The sequence below is a fragment of the Ischnura elegans genome, chromosome 1 (assembly GCF_921293095.1).
Source record: "Ischnura elegans chromosome 1, ioIscEleg1.1, whole genome shotgun sequence".
NCBI classification, from domain to species: Eukaryota; Metazoa; Arthropoda; class Insecta; order Odonata; family Coenagrionidae; genus Ischnura; species Ischnura elegans.
Window position 1 is genome coordinate 10639955 of NC_060246.1, and position 13275 is coordinate 10653229.

The window sequence follows — 13275 nt, forward strand, 5'->3', positions numbered from 1 at the left end:
GTTTATTCACAACCTTGAATCACAAAAAATGCAGCTAAACTGCTACTAGAAGAGTACGTTGTCCACTAAAGCCACATTGAAGAGCTGCTTAATGCTTAGAGAAAAGCCCTGTGTTCTACCAGAGATTTCTCATCCTTGCGTAAACGCAACATTACTTTTAAAAAACCAGCTTTATAACTATGACTATGAAAGTTTAAGACAAAAATATACATAATGAATAACGAAACTTAAAACTAAGAGAAAACATTTCCGATAGCAAGATTCCTCAATAAATCTTAGTAAAAAATTGTTTACAATTTGTAGTGCTTCAATCCTTAGAAATTGGCAAATTTCAACTTTAAGAAATAATTATTATTTTAATAAATATTTTGATGAAAATGATATATTGAGAACTAGAGATGTTTAAATAAGTCAATGAACCGAAGAAAAAATTATCCCGAAGTTAAGGTTTGTTCTGAAAATTATGATTCAATAATGTTGCGTACACGCAATGCTGGGGACGCAATTAATGGGTTAAGCAATTCTACCATTCACACTTATCATTACAGATTACACTTCTCAAGTCGAAGCTGAGTTTGTTGGTAAAAAAGTCAGATGCAGTGCTGACATATAATTAAGTTCAGCACACATATGTCACATACGTACCAAATGCCTTCCTTTTGATTCATTTCCCCTATCCCATCAATTGCTACTCAAATGTATAGCAAACAGGCTATCACGGCATCACGATCCTATCAACTGTAATGTACTGAGGCACATCAAAGTAACAGTAACAGAGTTATCCTTTCTAGTTCATCAAGAACTTGGTCAGGTAGCGTCAACCACCCATAATACAATTGATTGTTTGAGGCGTAACTTGGTGAAAGAGATTCATAATTAAATTAAAAAAGAAGAACTTTGTGCTCTCACATTAATATTTATTCACGACCATGGTTTCAACGTTAGACGTCATCATCAGGTGAACTCTACAGAGGTCCATCACATCCTTTTATACCAGGCTAGGAGGGGGAGGGAGGAAGGTAATTAGGTTGAACAGATTGGTCAACAGAGAAGAGGGAGGGGGAAAAAAAACTTGGTCATATGGTATGAAAGAAGTTAGGGGGAGGAGGCTCCCTTAGAGAGGGCATGGCAGGTGGAGGGGGGATGGTTCAGGTGAGAGAGAGGCCGAAGAGTTCGTCATGTCATTAGCCCAGGAATTTAGGAGTGGGTTTAAGCCTCCCAAGTCTAAGTGGAGAAACTAAAGGAGTCATAACATCAATGTGCGTTTCAAAGAGCAGTGGAGAGCAAAATAGGATTAGATCTGACAGGGAAATCAGTGAAGGATAGCTGGAACATTATTGAAAGTGGACTTCAGGATACTTCAATAGACGTTCTATTTGAGGAGAGAAGAAAAAGCCATGGATATCAGATGAAGTCCTGGACCTCATTGAAGAGAAGAGAAAGCACAAGAATGTGAAAACTAAAGGAGGACAGGCTTGATCCAAGAGAATGAGGAACAAGATTTGTCGCAAATGGAGTGAAGCCAGAGGAGTGTGGATGATGAACCTATGCAAGGATGTGCAAAAAAACCTCGTAAAAGGGAAAGTGGAAGCAGTCTATGGAACAGTGAGAACCATTTCAAGGATTACATTACAAGATAGAAGAGCATAAGGGACAATTATGGAAATAATTTGATTGAAATCAAAAGCAAAGTAAAGAGATTTTAGGAATTCCTGCAGGACCTATACCATGGAAGCACAATCAGCTCAAAAATTGTCGAAGAGGAAACTGAAGTGGAAAAGGGTGATGACGGAGGCAGCATCTTAAGATCTGAATTTGACGCTGCAATAAGAAACCTGCAAAGCAGTAAGGCACAAGGAACAGATGATATTCCTGCAGAGCTAATAAAAAATTCATGAGAGAAGATTTTAACTCAGCTTTACAAAACCATCTGCGAAATGTACTCAACAGGAGATGTACTAAGTGACTTTGAGAAGAACATTATCATTCGTACTCCAATGAAGAAGATAGCTGAGAAGTGCAAAGATTTTAGGACAATAGGCCTGAAGGCAAATGCATTGAAAATACTGACATGAATCAACAACAGGAAAATAGAACAGAGAGCAGAAGAATTCATGGATGAGGAGAAATAGGGTAGTTTCCTTCATCAAAGAAAACGAAAGAAATTGATTGCGATTCGTTACCCACCATTAGCGTATTCATAATATACAAATTATTTGGTTTTAGAAATACCGGTTTAGACGAATGGCAATGGTCAATTTTATCCTCATTTGAAAAAGGCCAGATTGGCGCCCATGCGATGCCACTCCACGTGACGTCACAGGGACCTAGTTTCTACACGAGTAGATAGGAGTTTTACATCGTCTGAGATTACCAATGCATGCATGAGGCACAGAGCTCAGGGAAACGTCTCTTGATAATCACCTATTAAAACTGCCTATGGTCGGAAAGTTTCCTTCGTTTGATAAGGTATTAATAATCCTTATTTAAGCTCTACCAGCTAGCAGGGTACTCCGCTACCTGCTAGCCTCCTGCGTCGTATCAGCGCTCAAAGCCTCGCCCCAAGGTCACCTCACTTGCGGCAGCGGGAACCAGAACGACATCATACGGAGTTTTCCCGGCATTCATACTTACCCGTCGCGTTTTCGCGCTCTTGAAAATTCTCACTTTTAATTTAATCGTGAAAAATAGATATCGTCATTTAAAACTCTAAAAGCATGAAATACATACTCCAGGAGTAATAATCTTTCGATTTATGCAATAAAAAAATAATAGGAAACCACCCTATTCGGATTCAGGAGAAGCAATTTTGGCCCTTAAGATTGCTTATAGGGAAGAGAATGGAGAAGATCAAACCAACTTTCATTGCATTTGACGACTAGAAGAAGGGCTTTGACAATGTAGAATTAAATTCAATGCTTGAAATGCGAGAGGAAATTGGAGTGCTCTACAATGATTGTAGAATTGTGCTAAGTTTACATAAAAACCAAGAAGCTCCGATAAAATCTGGACCCAAATGTGAAGAAACAAGAAGAGGAAATGGAGATAGACAAGGGTGTCCACTGTGCTCTGCTATTTGACCTCTACTGCAAAAGTTTTCCCAATATTTTTCCCCATTAAGTCACCTGGTGCACAGGACATAAGGGTTGATAAATATTTTTGTAAATAGTAGCTCAAAGGTTAAAAAGTGAATCGAACTTCAAAAGTAAAGACTGGTAACTCCACATAATTTATTTAAATAAGCCTAGTTTCTATTTAGAGAGTCGTCATTAGTTACATTGGTTAACAATGCAGAGGTATGTATGGCTTAACGTTTGGTTTAGGACAAGAACTATAGGTCTGCAGCTATATTTTTGTCCGTGATGATTATTTGCTTCAAAACCATGGTTGTTTCAATAAATTATATAGATTCATCAAGTCTTTGCTTTTCAATCACAATGATTATCAAATTCCATGATGTCATTCCTGAGATCACAACTTTAAAAGTGTATGTTCTAACAGACGACTGATCTTAATCAAATGCTCTATACTGATGAAAATGTACTTATAAAATTAAAATAAAATTAGTTTTCCATTGATGTAGGCATATCACCATTGAATAAAAACACTGAAATTTAAACCCTCTTCCAGAATCTGATGCCAAAATGTAAAATGTTCCCCATCATAAGGGACACAGTTATGCCATGGCTAAGATTGCTATGCTGTCAATTGGGTACCATCAATATCACTATGAGAATAGCTACGTTTCCTTAGAGGAATAACTACATTCAGCCTTAATGAAATGATGTACTTTTCCTTCTGTGTTCCTCCTCCCATGAAGTATCTTCCTCTGTAAAAAACAGCTTATCACACATATGGCAACTTGGAGAATTCTGAGGACATACACAATGATGTATGTAATTATCTTCTAAAAGGAAGAAAGCTGGTAAATGAGGGGTCACAAGTATTACCCACTTTTAGCAAAAATCTAGTTATGTATTTGTGGACACATTGAACAAGAAAAAAGTAACTGGTATAAATCATAGAACACAAATATGAAGAGAGGTGGTTATAAAAAGAACATCTGATGAAGGATGGCAAATTAAGGAAATCATAATTTTGTGTGTTTTTGGAAAATTTCTTGAATTTTGCAAGCATTTACTTCCCAAACTAAAATCGTTAAAAAATACTAACAGTTCAAACATTGATTCAGCCCAATGTTACCCAGTCTAAGAAAGTCGTCATTGCTACTGCCTCTAGTCGAAATACAGAGATTCTTGGTGATAGAGAGCTCAATTTTTCAGAAAGCATAGTAATCAATATAAAATCAGATAACCACTACATTAAAATGAACGATCATATCTGGGAATTTAGTAAGGAAGATGACTGTTCTTGTCCTACAGCAACATAAAATATAGTTATCATGAAAAAACAGGCTCATTAAGTAAAATATTCCAAAGTACTACAAATAAAAATGTTCAACTGTGTTAATGTACCAAGAGACAAGAATTTGCATTTGATCAAAATATCAAATTTTAACAAACCTTCAAAATTGCACAAAAGTTCATTTTGTAGTTACTACATGTCCTAGTAACACAAGCTACCATTGTGCTTGAAAATATGAACTTTCTCCTAAAGCACAAGCATAAGGTTCAAATATTGCCATTGAAAAAACATTTAGTAAATTCATTGAATGTATAACCTTTGTATTTAGAAATTCATTTAGCCATCTAGGACCAAAGGCTCAAACATGGCAGGAAACACTTTAAATGAAATAGAGCTAAATATGTTTATAGTGAATGAATGGGTCATCAGAGTGAAGGAGTATATTCTTTCATAGAAGCTTTTGTGTCAATAAGGAAAAACTACAGCACATCACTCTGCAAATGAATTAGCTCTGATGTTGTAAAAGTTACATCAGGTGTTCCACAAGGAAGCGTAATCGGCCCCCTGTTGTTCATTATATACATTAATGATCTATGCTCCTGCATTGGCAGTAAAATACGTTTATTTGCTGACGACGCTGTCATCTATTGCAAAATTAGTGATCACTCTGACTATGAAATTCTATCATCTGACTTAAACAACGTTGATTTGTGGAGCCAAGACTGGGGACTCAAACTTAATCTGAGCAAATGCATGGGGGTACATTTCTTGCGGAATTCGTCCAACTCTAACCATGTTTATGCAGTGGATGGTATTAACATAAAGGCAACAGACGAAGTGAAGTACCTGGGAGTTACAATAACCTCGAACCTCACGTGGGGAACACATATAAAGAATATTTGTGGCATAGCCCTGAAGAAATTAGGATTCGTCAAGCGTATTGTGGGAAGATTTTCGGATGAGAAAGTGAAAGAAAGGTGCTATTTCGCACTCGTCCGACCGCACCTTGAATATGCAGCGAGCGTACGGGATCCGGTGCAGAAAGACTTAATCCGCGAACTGAATAAAATACAAAGGAAGGCTGCGCATTTCATCAAAAATTGCTACGGGCGTACAGACAGTGTTACCCAGATGTTAAGCGAATTAGGCTGGGAGCCATTGGAGACTCGGAGGCTGCGCGCTAGGCTTAGATTGCTTGAACAATTGAGAATGGATATCTTTAAGAGCGACATAGAGAACATAATATTAGAGCCGCACTATATTTCCAGGTCCGATAGAAGTGATAAATTGAGAGACATGTTTTGCCGAACGAATAGATATGGGAATTCATTTTTCCCCGAACCATAAAGGACTTTAATAAATGCTAGTCCCAACCTCGTTAGAGCACTTCATTTTTTTTAGCCGTAAACGGCTGGTGTCCTAACACCCCCTGCCACACGCCTTTTAGGCGGCTCGCGGGGTATTATGTAGATGTAGAAGAATGAAATAGCTACTTTCTTCTAATGAAATGAAATTTTACAGTTTTTGCCGTGGTGTGTCCATATGACAGATGGACATCAAGGAAACAATCATATGAGATTATGCAAAATGATATTCAGGAGATGAAAGAAGAATTCAATACTGTCAAGGTGAGAACTTTTACCTTACTTACAAAGACTGAGAGACAGAAAAGCGAAGTATATTTATGTAATTGGGAGACATGAATGCAATGGACCACCATTAACCAGTTTCCATTTCAATAAGTATTAGAAGATAGGTAGGCGGTTAACCTCTTAAAAGTACCCCAGTGAAGATCCCTATAGGATTTTTTCTCATTCTAATTTCATAATGGGAAACGCTTGTTCCTATAGGAGACTTTCATTTTCCAATTGGAATGCCCATAATTTCTAAATTATTTTCCAAAACACTATAAGAAACTAATGGTCCATATTTACTAGTGCTTTGGAAAATACTATAGGAATTATGTAAAGTCCCATATGAACATAAAAGTTTCTCATAGGAACATGAAAGTTTCCCACATGAACAAATTAAGTTTCCTACAGGGACAAAAGTTTCTTATTTTCAAATTACTATCAGAAAAAAAACCTATAGATATTTTCACTAGGATAGTAAATTTGTATGATGCTACCAGTGTGCAAGTGGTAACCACAATAAGTACAGTCAAACTTCTATGTAACTAACTAATAAATGTCTTTATTTATTCTTTTCGATAAAAGTTGGCATGCTCTAACATAAGGAATACTTACAACTTGATAAATTAATTAGGGATGGATTATCAATTCTGCCAATCCATCAAATCAAAAGATGCTATCTGAAAATTTTGTGAATTGGAATTTGACATTTGATTTCGGCTTTGGATTTGTGAACATAGCAGATTTGACCCATCCATATTTAATTATAAATATTTAGGAGTGCACTCAGTGGATGTTACTGCTCAAAGTAGTGAAATAAACACTGATCCCTGCATGCAAATCAAAAAGTTCAATTTGAAATCAAATGGCCCCTTCCCGCAAAATGTTCGCTCCATATCAGGGCTGGCTAAATAGTTAGGGCAAGAACCCTGGTTTTTTCAGGGTGTTACAGGTTTCAAATTAAAACATATCAACTTGGCATTTTTGTCACTTATTAGAGCTTTGTTTTTCAAGAATCATAACCACTGAACCAAACAAATCTACCACCAATTATCTACTATAATGCCCTCATATCTACTTCATACCAAGATATTTGCAGACTGCATATCCATTTTAGCTACTTACTTTCCGTGCAGATAAGAGACTGCAGTATTTTATAGATCAAATTGAGTATGAGTTCAATAAATGGTCAGTTTCTGAAGTCAACCCTTTAAAGTGCCCACATAGGCATAGTGCAATATTCTAACAAAATGGCTGTAAAATCAGGGGAAATTTTTCCAAGATGTTCAATGCCAGCTGTAATAGTTGGAAATATGTAAATTATTTTTCTCCATTTGTGGCCACACATATTTAAGTCACTCTTAGTCAGCAATAGGGCACTAATTGTCATCATTCATTCTGCCGTAGAAGGAAACAGAGGAATTTTGTAACCGTCTTCAAGAAGTACCAATTATTTTCTATTTGTAATTAATAATTTACAATGTATTACTTCTCATCCTTATTATGAATGTTCTCATATTTAAATTATTCATTTGGCATTTAGGTACTTATTATTCTTGGGGAGGAGGATATATTTGAGGTCATATGTTTGAGGTCAAGTTTTTGCCATTTTTATTTTGACTGATGTGCTTTTATGGGCACGCTAGATTGTCACTGGTAGGGCTACATATATCGTAAATTAAGGTCAAAAAATGGCTTCTACCGATTTGTTTATGCCACAGAAAAGGTGCCAAAAGTTGATTTCTAGTTGAAATTAAATTTTTTACCCTTTCATCAGGGTTTATATTATTTTGTAAGTAGTCAATTTGCGCGAAGCACCATACTGGAAGATTATAAGCATATGTTATTTTTGTATTTTGACCAATCAACAAAAACTGTTTTTGGACTTGTCCTTGGGCATAGGTGTTTTGAAAGTTTGTGGCCCATACGCAGAAACCCTTTTCTCGACCGAACAAGTCCCTTCCCTGCCAATCGGCAGCGATCTGAATGGTGATCTAAAGGTTAACTCACTGCTTTTGCCTTGTATTCGCTGCCAACCTCACTGTTTTTTCCTCATTTTGCTTTTATGCTTTAGACTTTTTCTCATAGTCGAGATAGAATTAGTTTTTTAATAGCTTAGAATTACATTAGTTCTTTTAATTTTTTTTACTTCAGTTTTTGCTTCATTTGATAACTTTCCCTTAGTTTTTTCCTTTTAGTACATCTCGTTAATAGGTCAAGCTAGGTCAAAGCTCTTAATTACTTAAGTTTTTGCCATTTTATTTTTTTAAATAAGTGCTGTTATATCTTTGAATTAGGATTTAAAGTGACTAGTTTTGTTTAGTTATATTTATTGTCATTAATTCTTTGGGGAGGGTTCAATGAGGATGGACTTCACATGCGAGGTAGGGGGTAGGAAGGCTATCGGTAGCCTGGCGTGCAAAATATCACATAATGCACTGAAGAAGGCTTGGTTGGACACGTGTGGCATCAACTATGAAACCATGGAGACGAAGCTCGAGCTTCTTGAAAAAATTAAAACCAACAAGGGTCCAGTTGTACATGAAGTAGACTGAATACTGGCTTCCTATTAGCACACAAGCATAAGATTGCCACGTTATCACCCGGAACTGAATCCAATTGAAAACATTTGGGTGATTCTCAAAAATTGGGTGGCAAAACCCTATGTGACGTTAAAATTGGACGATATTTGGAAACTTGGGTAGAGAAAGTGCAATTGGACAAGAAGAGTGGCTGAAGATTTGTGAGAAAGTGAAGTAAGAAGAAATGACTTACATAAGTCAGGAAAAGGGTTAAGATGAAGAAGAAAGCCAAATCGTTATAAACGTAAGTGATTCTGAGGACAATGATGCATGTGACAGTGAATGTGATGACTAGAAAAGATTTTTTTAATAAAATAAGATTTATCCATCTGTGACTTTTTCCCATGGGAACACCTGAAGGCTCATCTATATAAGCACACGTCGCGAACTCTGGACGAGTTGAAGGAGGCAATTCACGTGGAAGTCACCTAAGTTGAAAGAACAATGTTGGAAAGATTTTACACGAACTTTCAAGGATGCCTCCACCAATTATTACTATTATTTTATTTGCCCAGCGATCTAATATATACATTAAATAATGCTCCAGGTATAAGGCACGTCAAATCATACAATATACATATAAATACCAACATAACAAACAGTATATTTCCCTATACACATATTTACATTAAAGTGTTACAGAGCATCATCTAGATATTCATCAATTAAATACAGTAAAACCTCTATGTAGTGAACCTCTTTACATCATAAACCTCCATACATCATACCACCCCTACGGTCCCATCAGATTTACATGTAAATTTATAGGCAAACCTCTTTGTAGTGAACCTCTTTATATCATAAAACCTCCACTTATCATACCAAGGAGACATCCCCGCTGACTGCCTAATGCCTAATTGCCTCTGCAAATTGTACCAAGACTACTAGAGACAATTAACACTTTTTTCTTATATACCTTATTACATATGCTGTAATTTTCACGTTATAATCATTAGTTGTGGCCATTTTGCTAAATATGAGAGGATACCTAACAGTAAATAAGAAAAAAGATATCCAAGTATCCGAATCATTTTAAGTGACTGTTGAATTTAGAGAGAACACATCATTTTCTCCCGAATCATGGTAAAAGTCATGCGATAGCATTCGCTTTCTGTAATTATTAAATAATAAATATATGTTCATTGATGCATGCATGTGTGTTTAAACACACAAATATAATGGATTAAAAAAAAGTGCCTTTCATTTCCAAAGGATATGAAAAAATGGTGCCTATCACTAAAACCTCTCTATAGTGAACCTCCATACATCAAAATGCCCAAATTTTGGTCCCCTCCATTACGATGTGAAGAGGTTTTACTGTAATACATATTTCTCAGTAAAAGTTTTTTCAACTTATTTTTAAACAAAATACCATCATTCACATTTTTAAGATCAGCAGGCAAATTATTAAAAATTTTTATTAGGATTATGAGGATATAAGCATGTCATTAAAGATTGGTCTGCTGGGAGATCTGTAACCTTTATGTGCAATGATTCTCATGGCACGTTTTTGAAAACGAAAAATTTTGATAAAATGGTGAGTTGATCCCCAAAAAATTACACTGTAGATGGCATGAGAGTAGAAGTCACTATAATATAGTTTTAGCAAAGTTTTTCTTTCCACAGTGGAACTGAGCTGCCTAAGTAAGTAACATGTAGAACTGAGTTTCCTGCTGATGTATGTAGGTAATATGCTCATTCCAGGACATTTTGTAATCCAGAGATATTCCTAAGAATTCCACCTGCTCAATAGGTTTCTTATTCAGACTTACACTAATGTTCTCAGATGGTGGACCACTAGTTTTAAAGTGCATTAATTTGCTTTTGTTAGGGTTGATAATTTAAAAGTTATCCTGTGACCATCTACTGATCACATTGGAAGCTGACTGAGCTTGCTCACTCAACGATTGATCAGCATCACTCCTTTCCCAAATCATCATCACAGATGATACACAATTCACAATAGACTCACGAACACCCATGCCCAAACCTTATCATTATTTCTTTCCCCACCACCAAATTCATCAACCACACACCACTACTTGCATCTTTCCCTCGCCTCTGCCACAGACTCATCACCAGCGTAGTAAATAAGGGAGAGAATTGGTATGTAAAATCTGCATCTTTATCGTGATGATGAGGATTATTAATAGGTAGCCTAAATAATTAAAACAAAATCAATACGTACCATTCAAAGCATTCAAATCCCTAAGCATTTTCCATCCCGTTAATAGGGTACATCAAAGAAGAGTTAAAGAGGGTATCCATCTTCTATTACTGAATATATATTGCAATTACTTTTAAAATCCTAGCTAAGAGGATATAGCCATAATTCACACACATTTTTGCATGATATTTGTTAATTTATTTTAGTTAGTAATTATGTTTGTTTTCTAACATTAGTAACATGTTTCATAAATTAATTAATAATTCAAACCATTGCTTTGCCAGAAAATATTAGAAAAAAGAGAAGACGAATTGAAGAGGTTACTGAAATTGACATGTGAACTGAGAGAAGATATCAAAAAAGGTACTGTAGTTGATCTGTACTTAATAAAGACCAATAAAATTATTCTCAAATTGGCACAGAAAGTTTAGCCTTGAAAATTGTGGAAAATATTCGTTCATTCACATTGAATGGATCAATTTACATTATGTAAGAAAAGAAACCTTGCCAGAAGGCAAGGTAGGGTGGAAAAAAAGCAAGTCCCAAACAAATACATACATATACAAAAGATAAGGAATGTGTGAGTCGAGTCGTTGGTTCTCAACTTGGGTGCTTAGAGTACCATTATGAATGTTGAGTTGAGTAGTATCAGCTACAGAGCTATAAAGGCCAGTAGGTTAAGAAATCTGTCGATATGAAGCGCTATCGTCAAACTCAAAAAATCATGGCAAATGTAGACTACAAACAATTTGGAAGGCAAATGTGATCGCAGGCCTGCATCTAATATTTTTAAGATAGACGATTCGCAGCTGGACCTAGTAATAAGCCAAGTGCGTCAAACACTGAAGCACAGCCAGCCTAGGCCTTCTGTAGGCACAACAAAGGTGCCAGCCTCTTTGATTTGGGACTTCTTTATCTCTATTATAATTGTGAAAATACCTTTACTTTGGGCTCTTCCAAGCAGTTTGGGTACATATTTAAATTAAAGTGTTGCAATACAACTAGAGGTTCATTCATTTCAATTATTACATTGGAACTGTTCAAAACACATTAATTTTCATTCATTTCATAATTCTGATACAATTACCATCAACTTTTCTCATCATATTTTCCTTTATACATCACGCCAAGTGTTCAGATGAGAAAATGCACTAGGGGATGGGAAGAATGAGAGTATGCTGGTGCATACATCGTTATATTACCTGGTCCAGAAATTACCATACTTGACTCAACTTGATACTGGCTAGATACAACTCGGCTAAATATTCAACTCAAGATCAAAAAGTACTACTCTACTCGAGATCAAAAAGTTAACACCATTAATACCATGAATTTATATTTAAAAAAAAAATAGGATGAACATGCTGCCATAGTAGATGCTCCTAATGCAGGAAAAATATAATGTCAGAGTAGTCTCCTGAGAAGCCATTGAAAAGATCTCAGGATTGAGATCTGCAATTTTTTTTAAACATCTCCTTGTATATCCAGGTAATACACAAAATATTACTCATATTTTGGGTTGGTTGGTAAAAATTCTTCCTGATTATTAAAATTAAATCAAGTTTAATTTAAATAAAAATTTGCAAGTTACAAAGTTTGTAGGCAAGTTTTCTCGGTGGAAGAGGCAAGGAAAACATTGAACTGAAGTCTTCTTTTCTAGGAATATAACATTAGTAGGAGAGTAAAAATTGAACCTTGTCCATTCTGAAAATTTTAATAGTAAACAAGCTTCCTTACATTTTGACTGTATCTTTATTCAGGATACATTCCATGTTTATTTACACAGTCTAACCATATTTCACTAGCCCTACACCTAGCTGAGTCAGGGTACCTGATATGTTGTTTCCTTGCTGATTGTCCTACATATAGGAATGGACCCCATTGTTTCAGTTCAGTCAAAATAATTCTGCACCTTCCCCTTATACCTCTTCCACTGCTTCTTAAAAATGCAGGGGAAAAGGTAATGACTCCCCCGACAAAACAGAGTGTGACATGTACATAACAGGAAACATACCAAGGGACCACATGTAAAACACACCATTATTTTCAAAAAGAAAACAGCAAAAAAAATGAGAAGACTTTAGGACCCTTAGCCTAACGACTCATGCGTCCAGTATAACATATTAACAAGAATCATCTACAGGAGAATAGAACAGAAAGCAGAGAAGTTCCTGGATGAAGACCAAATTGGATTTAGGAAAAACAAGGCCACAAGGGAAGCCACGTTCGCTCCTCAAAGAGAAGAGAATGGAGAAGAACAAGCCTACATTCATCACGTTCGTGGACTTAGGAAAGCCTTTTAATAGTAAAAATAAGTCATGCCTGAGAATAGGGGAAACAAATTTTTTACTGGGGGAATGTACGTATCTCATAAACACTATGAGAAAGGTCAACAAAAAGGGATTTACTTTCATGTTTTTCATGGGAACAATGCTCAAGCCAAAGAAATTACTCAATTTTCGGCCTCATGGTGGTGAAGTTACCATGCGTCAGAATTAGGACATTAACCTCTACCCATTGGATTTTTTAT

At 35.9% G+C, this 13275-nt stretch overlaps 1 protein-coding gene across 2 annotated transcripts in view; it reads left to right on the forward strand.

Annotated features, from left to right (window-relative positions):
* The window catches only part of LOC124155524 (SUN domain-containing protein 3-like), a 35048-nt gene that overhangs the window by 3078 nt on the left and 18695 nt on the right, over nt 1-13275 (forward strand). For both annotated transcript variants that reach the window (XM_046529425.1, XM_046529434.1), the window contains 2 exons: nt 5887-5993; nt 11030-11108. In XM_046529425.1, coding sequence (XP_046385381.1) covers nt 5887-5993; nt 11030-11108 — 186 coding nt within the window. The remainder of the gene's footprint in view (nt 1-5886; nt 5994-11029; nt 11109-13275) is intronic.